This window comes from Cygnus olor, chromosome 15 (assembly GCF_009769625.2).
Source record: "Cygnus olor isolate bCygOlo1 chromosome 15, bCygOlo1.pri.v2, whole genome shotgun sequence".
Taxonomy (NCBI): domain Eukaryota; kingdom Metazoa; phylum Chordata; class Aves; order Anseriformes; family Anatidae; genus Cygnus; species Cygnus olor.
Genome location: NC_049183.1, coordinates 18,011,648 through 18,034,740, shown reverse-complemented (window position 1 = coordinate 18,034,740; position 23,093 = coordinate 18,011,648). Strand labels below are relative to the sequence as shown.

The 23,093-nt window shown below is 44.1% G+C and overlaps 1 protein-coding gene and 1 long non-coding RNA gene across 19 annotated transcripts in view; both read right to left on the bottom strand.

Moving 5' to 3' along the window:
• Positions 1–382: 382 nt before the first annotated feature.
• On the bottom strand, positions 383–4,567 carry LOC121078630. Of its 2 annotated transcripts, XR_005824677.1 has the most exons (6): positions 4,462–4,567; positions 3,640–3,872; positions 1,928–2,415; positions 1,582–1,648; positions 1,192–1,283; positions 383–713 (listed from the first exon to the last, which is right to left on the bottom strand). It is a non-coding gene; the product is annotated as an uncharacterized LOC121078630 (long non-coding RNA). The 2 variants fall into 2 exon arrangements; XR_005824676.1 differs by having other exon boundaries at positions 1,192–2,415.
• Positions 4,568–14,284: 9,717 nt separating this feature from the next.
• Positions 14,285–23,093, bottom strand: part of UNKL (unk like zinc finger) — a 59,498-nt gene continuing 50,689 nt past the window's right edge. For 10 of the 17 annotated variants that reach the window (XM_040574076.1, XM_040574085.1, XM_040574079.1 and 7 more), the window contains 5 exons: positions 20,289–20,519; positions 19,754–19,956; positions 18,682–18,936; positions 16,310–16,461; positions 14,285–14,957 (listed from right to left, as the gene is read on the bottom strand). In XM_040574076.1, the coding sequence (XP_040430010.1) occupies positions 14,906–14,957; positions 16,310–16,461; positions 18,682–18,936; positions 19,754–19,956; positions 20,289–20,519 (893 nt within the window). In that variant the 3' untranslated portion in view covers positions 14,285–14,905. Of the gene's footprint in view, positions 17,939–18,681; positions 18,937–19,753; positions 19,957–20,288; positions 20,520–23,093 lie in introns of all 17 variants that reach the window. The other 7 variants (XM_040574081.1, XM_040574086.1, XM_040574080.1 and 4 more) reach the window with 6 other exon arrangements.

Genomic DNA, 23,093 nt, shown 5'->3' with positions numbered 1-23,093 from the left:
GTGGTTTAGATCAACGTGCAGAGTACAGCACAGGCAACCAGGCTGTTTCTCTTGAAAGACCTGCCTTAGCTTTGGTGAAGGAAACTGATCGGGCTGACAGCCCTCTCACCTTTTTGCACCACTCCACAACATGGGGAATTCACCTCTCCAAGGCTGCACTACGGAAGGGCAGAAACAAGACGAAAAGCACACCCTGAGGCACCTCATAACCACAGCCTACCTACTGCAATACCTATAGGTATAGGTATTCTTCCCAGCTGCTTTACCTCTGCTGCTCTCCATCTCCAAATCACATTCTTTTAACTGCCACACAGAGTGGCAGTCCTCCAGGTGCCACAGAGCAGCACCCTAATTTTTTAAAATTTTTTAAATTTTTTTTTCTTTTCTTATTTTCAAAACAGCAGTCCGCTTCCCTCTGATGATGGACAGTAGGTCAAGCCAGTCACCGAGTTGCCAACGCAGAGCTTCACAGTTCCAGAAGGCGCTCTTTCCTTTGACCGATTCCTTATAAGCGTTATCTACCACTGGCAAAAGCAACAGACTGCAAACAGGCACTGCCACATTTGACAAAATTCATGTTATTTATTTTATCATTTCAAAAGAGCAGTCCATTTGCCTCTACATCTGAGAAGTAGATCAAACCAGTCACCGAGCTGCCGAACAAGAACTTGACAGTTTTTTGCGTTTGACCGATTCCTCCTAAGGTTTACCTACTGCTGGGAAAAAAAAGAAAAAAGACTCTGTGCCAGCTGCCCTCGAGTACTCGCCCAGAGCTTGAGTATTTGCCCAGAGACAGACCAGATGTCTTTCCCAAAAGAGTCAGGACAATGTATTATTGCACTGATGAACCCCCACGTTAGCTACGATCACTAATTGCCAGGCAGGACAGCTCCAGGCCAAACACACACATAAAAAGGCACGCTACAAACATCGTGACCAAAACATGGGAAAAGAATTACTTAGACTATAAGAATTACTCACCTGAAGAAGAGCTGCATGCAATAAAGGCATCTACTACTATATAGATTAGTTTACTTTAAATGATCCTACTAGATGTTACTTTAAATAGATGTACTTATCTCTTTCAACTTGGAAACGCATCAACCCCTAGACTCTGACCCACCAAAAAAAACAAAACAAAACAAAAAAAAAAATTCATGCAACTGACTGAAGGAAAAACAAGGCACTTACCCCAAAAAGCAGCTCAGGCAGAATGAGCTCTCTGATAGGACACCTGCGGCTCATATACCATTAGGCCCCACCCGGCACCCTGCCCCAATCACCTGGGAAAGAGGAGGGGCAAAGCACAGGAAGGGATAAAGAGAGCAGCAGCTGCGTTTTTTATTTGGCTTAGCTCAACAGTGTGTGGAGTGTTACTAGAGGCAACGATTCCTGTGCTTTTGCTTCAGTTCTGATTATTGAAACGACAATATGACCAAGTAGGTAACTAAAACTGTTTTTGACTGTAATTAGCTGAAACCTTTCTTTACATAGGTAGAAATAATCTAGGAGTGTAACAGATTACAAACCACAAAAATACAATTCAATGTAGTAAAATAACTCACCGGAGGAGTAACATACCTTAGAAGACTACCTGAAAAACAAAAGGCTATGCAGATGGGTCCAAAAAAGCCAACCCAATCGAGATCTGAAAAGGGTATAGACATTCTCAAAAGGAGCAGGGAAAAAATAATGGTACGGTACAAGCCGGAAAGGACGCTGAGCAGATTTAAAAGATCTGTAAGACCTCGGGAGGGACCTGAGCAGAGCAGGTAGGTCTTTGGAAAGTGGGGGGAGGGAGGACGGGTTAGGCAGGGACTAGGAATACTAAGTAGAGGAGAAAATGAGTGTTGTGAGCCTGAAGTATGTACAAGCATCATAAAGAGGGCTCCTGAGAGGACGGGGAAACAAAGGGAAAGCTGCTTACCTCTGAGAAGTCTTCCTTGATCTTTGTGCCACGGACATTTGTCTTGTGTGCTCAGCGCACGAGTTTAAGGGTCCCCGTACGTTGAAGGCTTACCTCTGAGAAGTCCTACATGGCTCCACCTGCGTTACTGATTTTTTTTGCCAGCAGGTGGTGGCAGAAAATCCTGAGAAATGGCAGACACAGCTTCCCAAACCGTTTTCTCAATAATGGAAGCAGTGCGAACCACATGGAAAACAGCAAGTGCAGCAGAAAAACGCACCTCATGCCGTCTCGGGGAGGAAATAACTGCCCTGAGCAACGTGCCCTTCCCAGGGTGAACCCAACATGCCCAAGGCCTTTGGGGGGTGGGCAGAAAAGGAACCTGAGACTCTTAGTATGTCTCCTGAGAATGGCAGCTTACAATTACTCCACGTCTTCTGGTCTCACAGGATGGGGCAGAGGTATAATTAATTCCTTCTCCATCTCTCTCGAAAGAGCTTTTCTCCTATCTGTGACAAAGGAGAAAAATGTTATGATCGTGGGAGTCATTATACAAAGCCACACTCTGTGATTTCACTATTACAGTTAAGATCGTTTTTAATCAAAAACACCTCGGCCGCAATGTTACCACTGCAAACATAGCGCTGCACAAAAATTCAACTCAAGGTAGAGGAAAGGGCGAGCTAAAAGGACGAATGACGTGACCAAAGGCAACTGCAACAACCATCTGGTAGATGGTTGTCCACAGCCCTCGGATTTCATGGTCGTCTTTCCTGACGGATGAATCCTGGAAGAACAGAAAAGATACACGATGTGTCCACAACAACTTTTGAGGAGACTACTGAAAAGAAAAACAAAAAAATAGAAACAGCAAGCGGCTAGTACGTCAGTTTTGTTAACAGAGTAACATTAACATACTAGAAATTTCCACGTTCTATGTAGCCCCAAGGTGGTGCTGGGTACATCCACTGATATTAATGGGGATGTAAGAGATAGTTAATAAATAGTTAATAGTTAATAAGGCAATGTAAGAGAGAGTTAATAGACAAGGTACACCTCAGGTGCACAGATTGCATGTTCCAGGAGACAAAAAAGGCACAGCTTGGCACCCAGTTTGGATCAGCTTGCGTATGAGTCTGCTGATACGTGAGTATATACTGCAAGCAGAAAAGTCTTTTACTCCACAGACTCAGTTTCATTTATGTATATACATACATATACATATGGGTATGTATCTCTCTCTCTCTATATATATAAAGAAACAAACGTTGGGAACTTCATAACCACTTGAGTAACAATCATTAGCTATGCCTACGCTGAAAGCCAGGACTATGCCTAAGTGATTAAGTAAACACGGAGCCTTATCTGTGAAGTGCTGAAAATGCCCCATACCCACTGGGGGGCTTGTGCACGGTGTACATAACTTTTGCGCAAACGTGCATCTTAATACACAAAGAGGAGGGGCGAGGCGGACAAAGGTTTTAGAGACGCGTCAAGACCACAACAGCCACTGGGCAATCGCTCAGATGTGCAAAGCTCAGCTAAAACTCGCACAAATCCACCGAGGGAAGGAGGCTACCTACTTGTCTGCTTAAAATAACCTCTGCAAAGAATGTATTACAAAATCAAAAACGAAACCACCATCCAGCAAAGCAAACGTCTGGAATACAAAGGGCTAAAACTGACAGCTGAGGTTTGATTCTTTAGCAGTGTCAAAGGTCTTCAGATCCTACCTGACTTCTCGTGGATGGTGGCGTTGCAGCACAGAAATGAGGGGAGCGGGAAGATCGCAACAGGCCAAACGCGGTGCTGGGCTCCTAAAGGAGCTGGTGGGGTAGCACTGACGAGAGTGAGACAGGCTGTCAGCCTTCTCCACGAGCTGAAGAAGAGGAGCGCAAGTGTCCGAAGAAGCTGTTTCTTCTCATACTTCATTTAATACACACCGTCTTTAAATCCAGGGCGTCGTCTTAGGGAACAGATAAAGAGGTAGAGTTAGCGGCTCCAGGGATGCTTCAGGATCTTATTTCTTTCTATACTTAGCTGCTATCCATAAACCCGGACGAGTTAAAATACAGAGTTATATTAAAAATTCTGGATAATAACAAAAGTATGGGATTTAAAAAACAAAACAAAAACACGCTTGCACGGAAAAGAGATTAAATTATCTCATTCATTTCCCAATTCCCCTGCAGACTCTACGCTCGGCTCCTCTTAACTCACTTACCTATCCAAACGCAGGGCAGATGCATCAGTTCTCATCGTTCTTGGTAAAAAGACGACATTTTCATGCTTGCTCTCAAATATCATCTCTTTCCAGCACACTTTCCTGCAAGCTATGCTAATTCCTCCAGGCTTTTTAATATATGCTAGAAACTTCACTGTTTTATCTTAATGACCATCTCGGTGGGAGTCACTGACCTGCTGTCTTTGATTCTGTCTTCACAAATACAAATAAAACAGTACTTCAGTGACGCTCTGTGACAAACTAGGCGACGGGCATCGACCTCTTACATAAAGAAGGAAAGAATTTGTAGACAACATCCAGAATGTATTACTTTGTTAGATATCAGAGCGGTGGGGCAGAATGACAATGCTACACAAGACTGTGCCTTTGCTCCTGGGATCATACACAGTTTGCTGGAATACAACAAACAAAATAATAAAGTAAGGTCACTGTGTGGAACAAGTTCACTCGCTCCATTATTACTGTGAATGACAAGAATATTTTAGTAAGCGTCTAAATCCGTAGAAAATTTCGGATTTACCTCAGTTTGGCTTCATGAAAACTGAAACTTGCAGTGCAAAGATCATTTATAAAACCTTTAGCAGCTGAGCTTTTTAGGCACGGATTTGGCCACCTTTCTGGATAATATTCGGCTCTCTCCACCTTCCCCCAACAAGAAAAAAAGCTTAAAGACCACAAACTGGGACTTCTGGGAGGTGTGACTCCATTTGTCACCTTACCTAATACACACTGTTTCTTCGCTATGCTAAACTTTCACCATGACTGCCTAACAGAGTCTCGCTGCTATTGTTTCTGTCTGTGAGTTTGACAGACTTCCCCAAATTGGATGAAACGAGCATTTCCCGTTGTGACGGACATCAAAGCTAACGATGTTTCTCGTCAGCTGTGGAGTCCTGCTGGCAGCATCACCTGCTCTCACACAACCCCATCTAGCTTTTGGGGTCCGCCCCATCCGTCCTCGGCGGTGGGAAGTTCTTCCAGAAGCAGACAGACCGTTATTCGTTCCTCGGTGGAGCTGAGGCTCTGTAAGGCTTTGATTTTTTTCTTCCCTCACTCCCCCTTTATTTCCAAGCTTAAACTTGCATCCGGCGGCAACCTGCGCCAATCACGCAGTGTTTCCGCCCTTAAGGAAGTCACATCCAAACGCCACTTCCGCCCTCAGTTTCCCAGCTAATCAAGGAGCATTTCCGCCCTCACCGAAGGCACATCGTGACGCCGCTTCCGCCCTGTGTTACCAGCCAATCACGGAGTGTTTCTGCCCTCAGTGAAGTCTCACCCTGAGGCCACATCCGCCCTCATGGTCCAGCCAATCACGGAGCTGCTTCCGCCCCCAGTTATGGCACGTCCTGCTCTCCACTTCTGCCCTCGGTTCCCTGCCATTCACTTAGACGCTTCCACCCTCAGTGGCTGCCGGGTGTACCCGGCAGCCACCCAAAAAAAAAAAAAAAGTAGAACTGGCGGCCGCCCAAAAGAAAAAAAAAAAAAAAAAACGGGTAGACCTGGCGGACACCCGCGGTCCGAAAATGCCAAAAGGCCATAAATGCATAGAAGTATGCATTTAGCATACTACATAGCATCTGCCCTGTAATCCTGCAAAAATCATAAGGGACCTAGAACCACAAATCAAACACACAGAGTAACATTGTCATCCCACCTATAAACGTGCTATAATAATTACTCACCTGAAGAGGAGCTGCACGCAATAAAGGCACCCAGCACTATATAGATTGAATACTAAGTAGAGGAGAAAATGAGTGTAGTGGGCCTCGCGTGTGCGCAAGGAGCGTCAAGATGGCTCCTGAGATGGCGGGGGAGCCTAGGGAAAGCTGCTCATCTCCGAGAAGTCGTCCTCGGTCGCCAGCAGTACCGATTTTTCGCCAGCAAGTGGCGGTAGAGGGCGCTACCGCGCTCGTGCCGAGTGGCAGCCACGGCGTCCCAAACCGTTTTCTCGTTAACTGAAGAAGCAGGAACCGGGCAGAAAGTCACAAGTGAAAACAGCAGAAAAATGCGCTCCACACCGTCTCGGGGAGGAAATTGCTGCCCTGAGCAACATGCCGCTCCTGGCTATGAAGCCGAGTAGCAACGTGAAAAACTACATTTCCCGGCATGCCGTGGAAACCAATGTGGCCGACCGGAAGCCCGGAGCCCAAAGACCATAACTCCCGGCATGCTGCGGGGCACGACGCGTGACCACCACTACAGCACATGCGCAGCGCAGCTCCACCTGCAGTACCAAAGCGTCGCCAGCAGGTGGGAGCAGAGAGACAGGCGCCGCTACAGCGCATGCGCTTCGACTCACCACCTGCAGTACCGCCTTTTCGCCAGCAAGTGGCGACAGAGGGCGACACGCCGCTAATGCGCATGCGTACCTGCCCTCCGTCTGCAACACTGCTTTTTCGCGGGCATACTCTGCGCATGCGTGGAACCCAGGGACGGCTTCTCAAACCGTTTTCTCATTAATAGCAGCAGCGGAAAGCGCGCGGCAAACCACACGGAAACGGCAAGAAGAGGATCCCCGCTCCATTGGTGCGGAGGAATCAAGTGCCCCTCCTACCCGTCGCCGTGCCACTCCTGGCTGGGATGCTCAGTGTCGATGCGGTACTACATTTCCCGGCATGCCCTGTAAACCAATGTGGCCGACCGGACGCCCAGAGCCTAAAGACCGCAACTCCCAGCATGCTGAGGGGCATGACGTCTGGCCACCGCCACAACGCATGCGCGGCGCCGCTCCACCTGCGGTTCCAAAGCTTCGCCAGCAGGTGGGAGCAGAGAGCGACGCGTCACTGCGGCGCCTCTCCGCTTGCAATACCGCTGTTCAGCCAGCAGGTGGCACAAAAAGCTGCAGCGGCACTGTGCCTGCCTGCTCCGCGCACGCGCAGTAGCAGAACGGTAGACACGGCTTCCCAGACTGCTAGTCGGGGGAAGGAGCGGGAGCCGCGCGGACCACCACGCGAAAACGTCAAGGAAAGGCGCTCCGCTCCACTGGCGCGGAAGAAGTAATTGCCCACCCTAACTGTCCCCATGCCCCTCCCGGCTTGGAAGCCGAGCGGCAACGCAAGACTACGGTTCTTAGCATGCTCCGGAAACCAACGTGTCTGACCGGAAGCCCAGAGCCCGAAGACCACGACTCCCGGCATGCTGCGGGGCAAGACGCTCCCAGCCAACTCTGAGGAAGCCCCGGAGCCAACCTTGCGCTTTCTGACCGGCTGCCCGCCCTCTTCCCCCCCGCCCGCGCCAGCCTGGTGCCCCAGCCCCACGCCTGCTCCACGGTTCCTCCCCACGCCAGGGGCTTCCCCTGCCCCAGCCGCTGTTCCGTCGACACCCAACCTCCACCCTGCCTCCCCCTCCCGGAAGCAGCCGCAGCCCCGGCCACACTCACTGACCCCTCTGTGCAGCCCAGCCCCAGCACACCAGGTCCAGGGAGCAAAGACACTGCAGCTCTACTGCCCTCCCCGGCTGCCCTCACCCGGCAGGGTGGCCCCCACATTTAGAGGGGCCGTCCACATCCATCGGCATCCCCCCCCACCCCCTGCCCCCTCCGTACTCACCCCCCTACGGAACCTGCACCCACAGACACGGCGACAGCCCCTTACCAGGGCCACAAACACAAAGGGCAGTGCAAGTGGGAAAGCAAACTTTATTAACTTGTATGCAGGACTCCTTGGGAGGGCAGCTGCAGCAGGGCTCCCTGCCTGTACATTCTCCTCTTCCCCTTGGGGGCGCTGCAGGGCTCCGGCATCGAGTTCACACCCCTCTGTCCATCTCTGCATCCGTCCCATGGGGAAGGGTTGCTTCCTGTGGCCATGGGCTATGAGGCACAGGCAGAGGAAGAAAACAAAGGAAAAAGGGAACAAGCAGGCCACAAGCAGCGAGAGAGAAAATGGACGGACAGCCAGCTAGGGCAGAGGGACAGAAGAACCACCCAGAGGGCAGGGAGCTGGACAGGGATGATCAAGAGGGTTGGACAGGGAGCACAACAGAGGCACAACTGTGACGGCCAAGAGGAGCGAGAGATCGAGAAAGGAAGACAAAGGCTGGACGGGGTGGGTCTAGCGAGAAAGGAGGAAATGGGGAACAGCACAGGGAGAGACAGAGAAGACAAGGACAGGAAGCAGAACAGAGGGACTGAAAGCAAGAGTAAACACATGGATGAGGAGGGGGTTAGCGGGAAACAACATGGACAGCGGAAGCTGGACAGAGTGACAGACAGAAGTTAGTAAAGGAACAATGGGGCTAGGCTTCGCGGCAGAAAGACAAGGAAAGGGACAGGAAACAGGATGGACAGATGGAGGACAAAACAGCAATGGGAAGGCACCAGGACAGAGAAAGTGGGGGAGGGGAAGATGGAGAATGATGTGGGGTGGGGGTGGGTGGGCACAGGGATACAGTGATGGGACTAGGAAAGAGGACAGGGAGCACAACAGATGGACTGAAAAAAAAAGGGGATGGAAAGCAAGGAAGCGCAATCTAAACGGTGGAGCAGAGAGGGACACAAGAACATGGAAAAGCAGAGGGAGACAAAGTAGGAAAAACTGTCAGAAACTGAGAGATAGGGAGCAGAAAAGGAAGATCTGCAAGATGAATAACTGATGAGAGATGGAGAACTGAAAAGTTCTTAACGGAGCAGGCAGGGGGAGGAGAACACCAGAGAATGGAGCGCTGCGACTGACGGGTGCAGAAGGAGACAGAGACGAAGAAAGGAGATACAGTAGTGTGGAGCAGGGCTGAGACGGTAAATGAGCGTCAAGGGAAGGGGAGCAGGACAGAAGCTGGGAGAAGGAAAAAGGGGAGCAAGCTGGACAGGGGGCTTAACGGCATACGCCGCGGGACAGAGACATGTGGATGGGTAGGACAAGGAGCTGAAAGACCGCGAGTGCGAAGAGTGGGGCAGATGCAGGAAGTGAAACATTAGCAGGCGGAGAGGGGGCGGGGATTGAGAAAGAAGGGAAGAAGGACAGAGTGGGAAAAAGAAAGACATGGGCAGAGAAGAAAAATCCTGCAAAGAGCAGAGAGACAGAGAGTAAGGGGCTAAGGGGAGCAGGGCAGAGAGAAGAAAGAACCAGGGGAAAGGCAGCAACACAGGGGAAAAGGGACAGGGAGCAGGCTGCAGAAAAACATGCGGATGAGAAGCAAGCCGTACAGAGAGCAAACAAGCAGGCAAAAGAGATGGACGAGGACAAAACAGCAACGGACAGGCTGAGAGAAGATGGGGAGGGGTGGCAGATGCAGAGGAGTGCAAAGGCAGCTGGGGACGCAGAACAGGGGGGACACAACCCTAAGGGCCTAGTGCTCACCGCAGCTCTTGCTCTGGGTACCGCCAGGAGGATTTCACGGTTCAGAAGCTTCTCGCTCGCTCTCTCCCCCAGCTTCCTCCTCTGTAAGGATCCAGATGCTCAGCTATCACACATCCAAGAAAATACACTGGGATGTGGCACTCCTTCCATGGGCCAAAGCTCCACCAGTCTCAGGTGACTGCAGCAGGACAACGGGAGCTCTCGGCCCTGAGCGCCAGCCCTGCCAAAGGAAGGCAACAAGCTGCTAGCAGCCTCACATCTTCCCAGAGCCCGTCTTGGGCTGCTGGCCCATCTCCAGCCGACCGGGAAAACGGCCCGGCCGTCACCTGGAAAACGTCCCTGGGCGGGCAGACCTGGCTCCCGCTGGGGGCTCCCACCGCTCCCTGCCCGTGGGTACCCGTGGGCAAGGCCCTGCTCCCGGCCGCAGCACCCTCCCCCCGTGCCTGCTCCCAGCAGGACGACCCCCGCCCGACGCTCACCGCCGAAGACTCTCACTCACCTCACCACCGGCAACCACGCATGCAGCCGGCCCCAGCTGAGGGAAAAGACCACCCCGCGGCCACGGACCCCAAAGCCAACGTGGCCGCCCGGCAGCGTAGGCCTACAGCTCCCAGCATGCCTCGGGGCAGCCCGAGGCGGGGCACGGCGCACGCGGGTGCCGGAGCCGTCACGGAGCCGCGGCGGCGGCGCTCTGCCGGCCTGGCCCCAGCGCCGGCACCGCTCCTGCGCCCGACCCAGCAGTCAGGCCCTGGTGCCCGCGGCCGTGCTGCGACGCGTCTCCGCTTCTGCCCGGCCGGGGTGCGGGTCAACGCTGGCGGCGCACGCACAGGGGCCGGGCGCGGTGCCCGTGGGTTGCAGCCCGGTTGGGCCGCCCCGCTCCTTCCCCCGTGCTGCAGCCGGGCCCCGCCCCGGGCCGGGAGCCACCCGAGCCCTCTGAGGGGCCGCCTGGAGCGGCGTCGCTGCCGCCGGGGTACCGGGAGCGCGCTGGGGGTGCGCGGGCACGGGGGACGTCCTCGCGTGCGTGTGGTCGGGTGGAACACGAGAATTTAGCGGCACCCAGCGGTCGCTGCAAAAGACAATCTCCTACGTCCCTGTATGTTCTCTGATCCAAAAAGGAATGGCCGCTGTCCGCAATGGAGCCTCCCAGAGTTTTTGCAGGAGGGACTCTTTAAAGGGGCTCAATGAAATGGCTATAAAGGTGACAGAAAGCCATGGGAAGTTTGACCTTGGGCCGGCTGTTGCACGTGGAGTTTATCAGTTTTGTTCTTTACAATGGTGGGTGAGAGAGGCTGAGGGCTTCCACCTCACTTTATATTCTTTTTGTGTTTTTTTTTTTTTTTTCTTGGTTGCTCTGTTACTTTTATTGCTAATGGCATCAGGGGAAAATAGGAAGCCTTGCTGGGCTGTTTCATACCTCACACATTGCATGGGCAAGAGGACTGCAGAATACCTTACTGAGAAGGCTGTCAATTAGATGCTGCTCTTGTGAGCAGACTGAAGGTTCAGGACTTCTGGCTGTCTTCTCATTTGCTTTGTTGCTCCTAACAGTATTAATTGCACCAATCTCATGTAGCAAAAGTCCTTAACTAACCCCAATAAACTGTTTTCATGGTGTGTTTTTTTTGGTGGTATGTAAATAAAACTGATGACTATAGCGAAACCGTGCTTGACATGCTGTTTTCTTCTCCAGCTGATGACGGCTGCAGCGCTATTATCTTTGATTCCTCAGGGAATTCCTGCTTCTTCATCCCCGGTGAACAAGAAACTTATTTTTGACTGCTGTTTTTACCCATGTAACATTCCCACAGCTGTGGTGCGCTTCTCATACCAACTGCCCTGGTTGACCCAGTTCCACGGAGCCGCCGTCCCTACTCACCTCCATGGCTGCAGCCACAGTCCTGGTCATATAGTCGGCAACACTCGGTGGTGGCTCTTGTTGGTGAGCATGTGAGATGAGACTTTTTAATACCTGGCATTAATTTACTTGCCTTACCAATTAATCATGTGTGATCCAGTTTGATGCGCAGTGGCTGCTGGAAGAAAGAAAAAAAAACCTCCAAAAAAGTCCTGGACATTAACAGAAGCGTAGGGAGGACAAGAGAAGAAGCTAGTGTTTTACATGTCTAGAAAACCTTGGTGAGTCCTGATCTTCAGCACTACACACGGTTACTTTTTTTTTTCACTTCATGAAAAACAAGGTGAGAATATTTAAAGAGGCTTCAGTTTCTAACATCCATAATACTGGAGGGGGGTGTGAAGGGAACAGACTGCAGAAAGCGTTCCTCCTAAATAGTACCTCATATTGCCACTGTCAAGGGCAGAAAACTGTTCTAGACTTATGACAGTCGCTCCAACCTCCTAGCATGCTTTGTATGATCTCAGCACATGTGGTACAGAGAAGAATGGAACAGAAGAGTGATTGTTTTAATTACGTTGACAGCTTCCATCTTCTAGACTGTGCTGCTAAATGATTACCTTTTTAGGACAGTAAGACCCCTTTATTGAAACAGTAAACACTAATACCAATGATTGAAAACTTGAAATTATTAGGAATGCCAAAATGTTGGGGTTATTCAGCCTGGAGAAGACGAGGCCCCGAGGAGAACTTATTGCAGCCTTCCAATGCTTAAAGGGAGCCTTCAAGAAAGATTGTGGGGGGCTCTCTATCAGGGGGCGTAGCTATAAGACAAGGGGTAATCATTTTAAACTAAAAGATGGCAGATTTAGCTTAGATATTAGGAAGAAAGTCTTTACTAAGGGTGGTGAGGGCACTGCAACAGGTTGCCCAGAGAAGTTGTGGATGCCCCATCCCCGGAGGTGTTCAAGGCCAGGTTGGATGGAGCTTTGAGCAACCTGGTCTAGCGGAAGGTATCTCTGCCCTTCACAGAGGGGTTGGAATTAGATGATCTTTAAGGTCCCTTTAAATCCAAACCATTCTATGACTAGATTGCAGAGAAAAACAGATTTGTAAATTTTTGATTCTCTGTAAACACAGTATAGCTCAGAAATAAAGATCAAAATTTTATTTCCATGTTGGTAATAAAAATAATTCCATGACTTCTGTAAACCATTGCATAAATGCTATCATGTAGAAAAGTTTTAACAAGTGTTAAGAGTTTTAAACAGTTCACTACAAGTGAATGGGTATGCATTATAAATAATATGTTTTGTATTAAGAACAATTCACAAAATCATTTCTTTCTGTACACTCTAAACATTAACAGCTTTCATAAATTAATATGAGTAAAAATTCCTTTTTTATTTAAGGTCTGATGGTGACCACAGTTACACATATAGTGTGACAGTAATAATATGATTACATGTATTTGATACTAGAATATTCTGAATGGCAATATATAAGAAAACAAGTATGTCTGTAATAATCAGCTATTCAAAGAAGACTAGTAATAAATTTATAACATGCAGCTTGGTATCTACCTGTGAGTAGCATACTTTCGGTTAAATTACAGCTCTTAACTGTAAAAACCCTGAGAAATCCCAGTTTTAATCTATTATTCCCCAGGCTATAATAATCGTGACAGCATAATGGCATTCACAAGAAAATAATCTTCTTACATAAATTAACATAAAATTTTGTTAAAAACCAAAATGAATCTTGAAAATTTACTTAGTTTGCTTTAAAATATTTTGGAAATGCAACAACTTACTGTGTCACTAAAATATAATGTATTTTCCAGATAGTATATATAGCACAAGGATAAATACTTACAAGGGTCGGGGTTCCCTTCTTACTTCTTCTAAATATTCATCTCTAGTCAACTGCATGCATCTTATTATCCTCCATTTTAAAGTACTGGTGTAAAAGTACACATTTATTTGTCTTTGCAGTTGACTTGCTTTTTACTAAGATACAGAAAACTTTGCTTATAACTTCTCACATAAAGAATTTTATGAAGAACATTTATAGCACTTTCCTTTGAGTGCTATGTATGGTTCAAGCAATCACCTAGGGTTTGTCTGTAGTTATAGCGAGCTGCCCAGCCTGACAATTTCACATATAGGTACATTTCTTTCATCTGAATTTTTTTCCTTCTTCACCAAATGATTTGTCAATAGTTTGTGTCCATAATTCAGCGCAAGAAAAGCTTGCAGGGGAACATATGCAAAATTTTCAATACTGATATTACTATGGGACACACAACATTATTTTCAAGATTCATCATTATAAAACGCAAAACATACAACTGCTTAAAAAGCAACAAACTCAACATATTAATTTATTTCCTCTTAAAGAAAGCAACACACAAACTACAAATGACAGTGTGATGATTCATGCTGCAAATATTGTTTAAATTTCTTTTTTGTTGGCATCACAGGATGAGGAAAATCACCTATTACTACCAAAAAAAAATTATAAAAAGAGAGAGACCAAAAATAGCTATAGAATCACAGACAATTGCACACAAATTCACACAAAGAACAATAAACTTTGACAAGAAGCAGAAAACCATACTTCCATACCTCTGAGGAAACAAATGTCACATTGCAGCATATCAGCAGCACAATGTGGGCTGAACTGGTTTCCTCTAAAATATCACAGCAAAATTTCTGAGCAAACCCTTTCTAAACATGTTTGTGAGTACAACAGTTGCAGAAAACTGTTCCACATTGTGGATAAATATAGCACACCAGTATCCAAAATAATTTCTTGTTTGACATTATTCCTTGATTTGCTTATTGTTTAAAAAATCTCGTATCACTAACTCTGCTTTAGTCCAAAATTCTGTTACAGATCAAAAACAAGTATTGTCATAGACTGCACAGATGCAAAAAGACAGCCAAACTTGATGATCAAGGTTCCTTTTTTTTTTCTTTTTGGAATGTCCAAAACTGGTTAAACCTTTAAAACAGAGCGGCATCTTATTTTAGGACACAATTAGGGCACAAAAGTGTGTTTGAAAATGCCAATATAGTCTAATTTTATACTTTTCTCAATACAAATATTTTTGAGTAACTGTGTGAAAGTCAGCAAAATCACATTTTAAATCCAAATTTGATGTTTATTTAAAATGGACTACTATGATCTTCAAACAAAATTTTAAAAAAGGAATAAGCAGACATATATTTAATATTTTATCCTTCTTCTCCCTTCCTGGAAGGTCTGTAACGTTCTTGCAGGCTGGCATGTCTTACAAAAGCAGCAATGAGTCTGTACATTTAGTTATCACAGAAATATGTAATGATTGTTTTTTGCTAACTCAAGCCTTCATACAAAGACCACAAAACCCAGTCAGGATACAATAATTTAAGTACCTTTGGCTTGGGTCCTATATTTAATATTGACAGAATTCAAAAAGCTTTATCTATTTCAACAGTAATTTTAGTATACATCTTGGTTTTTGTTTGTTTGTTTCAGCATAAATTAACTTTAAATAGATAAACTCTTTACTGCCTATGAACTCAATTCCTATACTGAATGCAATAATACGGAGATACAAATCATGTAACACAGTAGTAGGTCATTTCAATGTAAGCTGTACTAGTGTCACACCTGTATTAAACAAAAGAAAGAATAACACAGGCAATTATTCCTTGTAAGAAAAGTAGATAGTGTTGACATACAGTAATTGACTAACTTCTCCTGAATTGAATGTTCCCAACAACCAGGATGAAATAAGTATATTACCACCCTTTTAAAAGAATCGCTGTGTCAAGAGTGCCGCTGCCTGATTACATACTTAAGTAATTCTGTAGTTCCTTGCAAATGTGTTACCTCATTGTTGAAAAAGCGTATTTTTAAATATTTATAAAAGCAAGAGACATATTCTAATTATCATCAAATTGTATGATACAAAATTATGCAATAGAAATTATTTGCAAAATTCTCTTTTTATGTCTTCTGCTATTTTATACGGCATTTGCATAGGCACTTTGTAAAAGTTATTGTATATATCATATGGGTTCCCATTAAGTACCACACAAGTTAGGTAATATACAAAAAATTTAAGACTACAAACGTCCAAACAAAGAGAGGAATGCAAATGCACAGTTGTTTACTAAAACTGATCTGTTTCACAAAATGTAAAACATGCCTTTGAATATGAAAGCATATGTGCCTCACTGTTTTTCTTTCCACTGGTACATTTATAAATACTGTAGTATGCAATTAACTTATAAATTGTAAAAAAACTAGGTAAGATCTCACTTCTATTTAATCATATTATGATTTAACAGTAAAACCATCTGAAATATTTAAAATTCACAGTACACATATATAAAGCATCATATTATTGTGTATTAAAAATAAACTTAAGACCTAGAAAGCAGCTTGAAGCAATTTACAACGTATCCTCTAACAAAAAACAACAATTAAAAAGTGCATTTATATTATTCATAGTTTTTCAAACAACCAAGTAAACATACTGTTAGACCAATTCCAAAATACTGTCTCTGGCATACCATACACAACAGACATGGCAAAGGTACCATTTGTACTGTTTAGTGTGTAGCTACTGTATCTATGTATCTATCTTCTGTTAAGGAAAATAACAGGTATAAATACTTTCATTCATGCATTATGGTAAAATTTATACAAAGTGATCACAGTGCAAATGAAGCTAAGTAGACTGTGCACTAAGAATGTAAGTGGATGGGAAAAGACTGGGATGGAACTGGGCAGGAACGAAAGAACCTCAAGACTAATAAAAAATCATTGAATGGCTGAAATTGAGATGTAAAGGTGAGCAAGCAAAGCAACTAGGTTTCTTACAACAAAATCAAAATTTACCTAGCACTATTAAGTTGATTAATTATCAGTGATTTATATAATTCCTATACAAAATACAAACACATAAAATATTTTTAATTCATAAACATGATATAAGTACCATGCCTGTATGTTACCGTGGATTTTTTGATTTCTTGCAACAGGGACATTCTTCTTGTCTAGCTGCACAGTGGTCACAAAGTATGTAATGTTGACATGGATTCAGGATAATGCTACGATCACCTTCTCGACATACTATACACTTCTTTGACTGAAGCTGAAAAATCACCTGTAAGATGATTACTGCACTCAGTGAAAATGAATCCAAACTATACAGTCACGTTCTAGCAATTTTATGCTTAGCTGTCCTTGATAAATTTCTGTTGTAGCAACACAAAGGACAATGTTCTTGTATGATGAATAGCTGAGTTGCAGGTCGTGAGATCAGAGCATGCACAACATTTAGAGTAGCAGCTAGAAGAGTACATGTGCATTTAGAATGGAAAACGTCTAAGTTAGCACCTCCGGACTGCAGTTTTCCTGCATGACTGGGATGACTGATGCAAACCAAGAAAAAAAAAAAAAGAGAGGAAGTATCCTTTTTCATTATCACATACTTCCCTATTTTGACATTTTAAACCACTACTACATTTTCTTAGGCTGTGAGAAATGGTTGTGTGAAGACAAAATGGAATTCACAAATGTAATATACTTTGAATAAAGCTACTGATACGGACTTTGGGGAGGGGAGGATGTTACAACTGCAAATAAGTGTCTCCATATAGTAAACCATATCAACCTTACTAAGGAACAGGAAATATTTAAAGGTATCTACAAGCCATGTTCATTTCCTGGGAGAGAGGTGCTCAGATTAAGAGAAGTATCCAGAACACTGTAACACTGCCTAAGACAGCAACTTTCTCCTGGAAGGAAGAGCTAGGTGAGAAGAGACCACAGTGCTGAAAGAAACCTGAGAGACTGAGGAACTGTAAAGGCTGGTAATGGTTCTAATCACTCCAGCCTGGCTGAGATGACTTCCGTTCCAGGATCTAATGACTTTGTTCAGATAAAGAGATTCCAGGATTCTTTTGCTCCTATTTAAAATCCCTCAGGAGAAAAACAATAGTGGTCCTTAATCCAAACATACTTGGTAGTAGGAACCTGGTAAATATCAAGTCTCATCTACTTGCTTTCTTGCCAAAGACTTAAGTTATGTTTCAATGTCTTCTAAGGAAAGCCTAGCTTTTTTTCAAGGCTCCAGTTCATGCTGATATAGATGCCATCGTACAGGAGGTGCACTGAGACAGAGAAGACACTGCTGAACTCAAACAGGTAAACAGGTACTGGAGTACGGCAGACTGTTTCAGTAGTGCAAGGATTTATTTATTTATTTATTTTGCCTGGACAGTCCTGTCACAGTCCAAACAAAACAGCAAGAATTGCCATTATGTATGGCGTTACTGTCCTTAGAGACTGCAGAGGAAAAAGCAATGGGGAACCAAGCTGGGTCCAGGACGGTCTGAAGTAGGAATGAGGCTTTTTGTGCCTGGAGCAGTCCATGGTCATTATTATCTTCCTTGATTATGGTCAGAGGACTGGCATCAGACTTCCAAGCTTTGACAGCCCTGAGAAATGCTGTCCATGTGACAGCAAAAGAACATCCTACATTTTGGTAGAACCTAAATTTTGATTTGAGAGAAGATGGAATACAGCATTATGCCACTATGGTGACTAAGGGACTGAAGCATCTGACATATGAGGAGAGTCTGAAAGGAGAGAGAACATCTTATCAGTGTGCATAAATACTTTGTGCCAGGGGGTAAAGAAGATACAGACAGCTTCTTCTTGGTGGTAGCCCGTGAAAGAAGAGCATTGTGCCACTGGGCATTAAGTAAAAGTACAGAAAATTCCACTTTTACAGTGAGGGTGGTGAAACAGTGGAAAAGGTTGCCTACAGAGGTTGTGGTCTCCATCCTTGGAGATATTCAAAACACTTCCAGGAACAGTCATGAGCAACCTGCTCAAGTTTTCCCTGATCTGAGTGGGGCATTAGAATAGATGATCTCCAGAGGTCCCTTCTAATGTCAGTGATTCTATGCTCCAAGTCTGTACTAGTCTCTGACTATGCAAGCTCTTAGTGGAAAACCTCACCATCCACCTTCTAAACAAGTGAATAGCAGGTAACTGTTTTCATTTATTTCGGGCAACTCTTTTTATTTATTTAGGTACTGGGAGGAAAACCACTGTTTAGATCTTTTTTTTTTTTTTTTTTTAATTACCCTTAGAGTTCTTGTGAAACTCTTGTCCTTTATCTGACAGCTGATCGAAAAATTAGAAGAACCCATTAGGCTGAGAAATTTGAACCACTGTGTAATCCAGAAAAGGAAGACTTGACACTGAGATCAGTGATGCTCTCTGAAATGAAACCTGGTGTATGTGTCTCACTGAGGGTTACTGAGCTGTCAGTTTCAGTCAAGCAAATGTAGTTACACAGATGAAGAAAACTTACCTCATCTATTGTTCCTAAATCTAAGTGCAGCCGACTTTGTAAGGAACGAAGCATTGGCAAGGATATCTTTTCTATGTCTCCAGAGTTTTTTATGTAAGGTAATGTAGTAGATAGGCAGGCAGCTAACTGCACCTTCAGCTTTTTTAATTTATTTTCCACTTCCTCCTTCTTCTGAAGAGCGAGTTGCTTGTCAGCAGCTGCAACATCAGCACGTTCTTTTGCTTCTTGAGCCTCTTTTTGCCATGCATCACATGCCTGGGAGAAAACATTTTCCAGAATATAAAAAAATATATTTGTAAAATTAAAAATGAAAGAGCAAATTCAAAAGCCTTCGAAGATGCAAGCAATCTCTAATTTTAGATATAAGGATGCTATCACAGTCGATGTAATGCTTTTCCCTACTTTTTCTACTGTCTAATTAACAATTCTTCTTGATTTGCCTTAACCTAATTTTTAGATATGTCACTGTTACTTGTCTGTAAACATCTAGAAGTGTTTTTGGAGCTCTATAAATGGAACACATATTTATAATCTAATGTCAGGAGACATCAAAAACTGTCAAAATGTACTAGAGCTACTTTGCTACTCCATGTCACAGAGAGAACGATATGAGGGGAGGAAAAGGACTACAGAAAATGCACTAGACTGGCAGTTATCATCAGCCTCGGTTTGACTGCTGAGATGGCTGGGTATTATCTAGGCACATTATACAGCCATAGTTGCTGGCAAATCTCTTCTTTTTTTTGTGTGCTTACCAACTGAAAGAGGTACAGGAGGGAAAGTATGGCTTTAGTTACCTAACATTGAGATACACTGCTGTTCAGCACTACCCTGAGGCTATGTAAGTGTCACTGTCTAGAGAGGCAGATTGACTTTTAAAAAGGTCTGTTTCCTTTATGCTGCCAGCTTATTTGTGAGATCAAAAAAATAGCATTTGCAGTCTATTCATTTCACAGCACGTAATGAAACTCTGGGTCCAAGAATAATAAAATATGTAAAAGGGGAAAACAGAAGGTACATGTTTGTTAAAAAAAAAATAGAGAAAATTTAATACTACCATGAATTAGCGTACCTGTTTTACTTGTTGCCAAGATTCTTCCCATTGTTTTAGTTTTCTCTTGGCCTCATCAAGTTCCTGTCTAACTCGAGTTAGTTCGTTCCCACTTGTGTTTGAACTTACTGAGAGAGTAGTGCCAATGCTTAATACTGGGGATGGACTAGGAGAGAAATTCCCAGCCACGAAGTCCCAGACGCTCCCTGTAACACCATTTAAACCTGTAAAACAAAACCACAAAAAAAGTCTATACACCCTGCCGCGAAATGTTTCACATTCAGACTAAGTAAATGCAGCACACATACAAAATTTATACTTTTATCTGCAAGACTCATTATTTTACTATCTTCAGACATGTACAGCCTGGAAGATGTTTTTTTTCCCCTTCTTTAGGAAGAAACGTTAGCTCCTTGAACTTTCTCCCATACACCACATTAGCTAGGCTTTGTCTTCCACATTAATTCACAGGAAACATGCAAAGCCTTGAACTGAACCTTTCTGACCTGCCATTGATTCCTCTCTTAAAATATGCAAAGTGCAGCCTTCAACTTACCTAAAGAGTTGTGAGAAGAGGCTGAGGTGCCCAACATACTGTGTTCTGACTTCAAGGGTTGGGGCTGCTGTTGGTGAGGAACCATAGTGGATGAAACAAAAGACTGCGACAGCGATTGTGAAAGAGAACTGAGTGGAGAGGTTGAAAGGGATGATGATGAGTGTAAAGATGAGGAACGAACAAGAGAACCTGGAATACTGACAGGTGCTGAACTTCCCAGTAATCTTTGACCTATGCATGCACAAAAAAAAAAAAGTTTCAAAGCAAGACACATCTCTGTAAGTATTCTTCTGAAAAATGTATCATTTCAAATTAAACTGTATATTCCTGTATATTCCAATACCTGCCATTAAAAAAAGAAAACATTATTTATCTGCTATTGCAAAAACATTTTTTAAACTGAACACTAAGAATTAGGTTTCCAAGCACCTGAAAACAGAATTTGTAGCTTTACATAGCATTGGCCTCATCTGCAGCTACGGAGAAAGAGAAAACATTTTTCGGATTGGGTTATTTGACTTAGTCATATTTACAGCCAACTGATACAAGTGGTAAAACTGAATGCAACTTGGAGAGTAAAAAAAAAATTGTCTTCTATTTCAATATATAAACTGGAGTTGAGAAAGTAAGACTATATACCTTGAAAATTTTACACCGCGTAATAACCAGAAATAGCTCGATTTCTTTCTTTTACATAGTTTTGCTTTTGTTCAGTAGATTTTAAAAGTCAAATGTACTTAACTCTACAAAAAACGATTTTGAAACAAAGTTTAAAATAATAATTTAGTCAAACAGTTGTGTTGTCAATAATTTTCCAAAATAATAATAATAAAATCATTATGATTATTATTTTCTCATTATTGTTATTTTTTATAATAATTGTATAACTTTTTTTTTTAATAATTGTATAACTTTTGCTAAGTTATATAATTACTTAAATAAACATGCACGGATGCACTGGATTTTCCTGTCAAGAAACAATTCAATATTTACTGTGAAGATTTTAGTCCTCAATAGTTTTGAATGTCAAATAAAAATTACATCACCTTTTCTTTAAAGAAAATAAAGCAGTCAAATGAATTTTACTTAAAGCATGAGTCATGATTCTATTTTTCTGTTTTTGCTTAAAACTGGTGAATTTATGTCATCAGAGAAAACATCATTCCTTTAAGTATTTCAAAAAAACGAAGACAGGGATGCTCATTATAAGCTGCGCTGCCACAATGTCTTCAAAAATGTATCTTGAAATACTCAGCATGTGTTACCAAAATCAGCCTCGTGACCAACTATATAAGGAAGATATAAGGACAGACATAAATATAACCACAGATGTACGTAACATATCAGACAATAAACCTACACCACTATTTGCAAGAGAAGTACGGAAGCAACAAAGTAAAGGGAATTTAGTTTAAAAATCTGGCACAGTAAGAATTCTCTTAAACATTAACAGCCAAAGTAAAGACCCCAAGCAAATGCTGTATGGAATGTTAACAGAGACTTTTCTTTCCTAGCACTTAAAGTATTCTTCAAACCCAGCTGAATTTTGGCAAATACCATCTGCCTGAGTGTAGCAAGGTTTTGGCAGCTGTGGTGAAGCTGCAGGGCTGGCCTCTGTGAGGACAGGCCAGGGGCTGCCCTGTGCTGGACACAGCCAGTTCCAGCCATCTCTACAGCAGACCTGCTACAGAACACAGCTGCGCCCATCAATGAAACTGATTATGCCTCTGGGAAAATATAATTCAGACAGTGCAAACAGCTGCACAGCACTGAGGACTGTGGAAAAAAAGGTGTGAGAAACAACCCTGTGAACAAACACCAGGGTCAAAGAAGATAGACTGGGAGGATGTGCTCCAGCTACCAGGGCAGGGATTTCCCTGCAACCCACAGAAGGTTTGGAAGACACCATAGTGGAGTGAGTAAGAGGCGATGTAAGAGCCCATGGTGCAAGCAGGAATTTCCCTTCAGCCCATGGACAGGATGATGGTGAAGCAAACGGCTGTTCCCTGAAGGAACTGCAGACTCATGGAGAGGACCTACACTGGAGCAGGGACAAGTGTGAGGAAGAAGGAGCGGCAGAGAACTGTTATGAACTGACTGCAACACCCCACTCCCCATCCCTCTGTGCTCACCAGTGCTAGAGGGGAAGGGGAAAGGAGGACAAGGTAGAAGAGTTGGGAATGAAGTTGAACCTGAGATAAAGGGGATGGTGGTGGTTTAGGTTTTGTCTTTGTTTCTCACCATCCAATTCCATTTTAATTGGCAACAAATTTTATTAATATTCCTCAAGTCAAGTTTGTTTTGCCCACGACAGCAACTGGTAAGCAATCTCCCTGCCTTTATCTTGACACACAAGCTTTTTTCACCTTATTTTCTCCCCTTGTCCTGTTGAGGATGGGGGAGTGAGGTTGCATTTGGCTATGCACCAAGCTCAACCTCTTACAATGCATGAACTATCCCCACGTACAAATAACATGGGTTACAGTATTTCCTTCCTGTTCCATACTTCACGGTACTTCCAATGAAGCACAGTCACTCCTGCAGCATGAAACAAAGCAGTAAATGAAATAACAGTCAAACAAACTGTAGCATCAGGATAACTGTTGAGCCTGACCTGACACCACCAGCAGAGGAATAAATACGAAATTGCACACATTATCACTTTCCTTACAGGACCGTATTAAGGAGGATATCATAAACAGTAGTGGAAAACATTAACAGATAAAATATAAACGGTTCTGGTGAAGGATCAACCTGTTAGCACCATCACTGAACAGAAAATTGTAAGACATCAATCCGATGGAA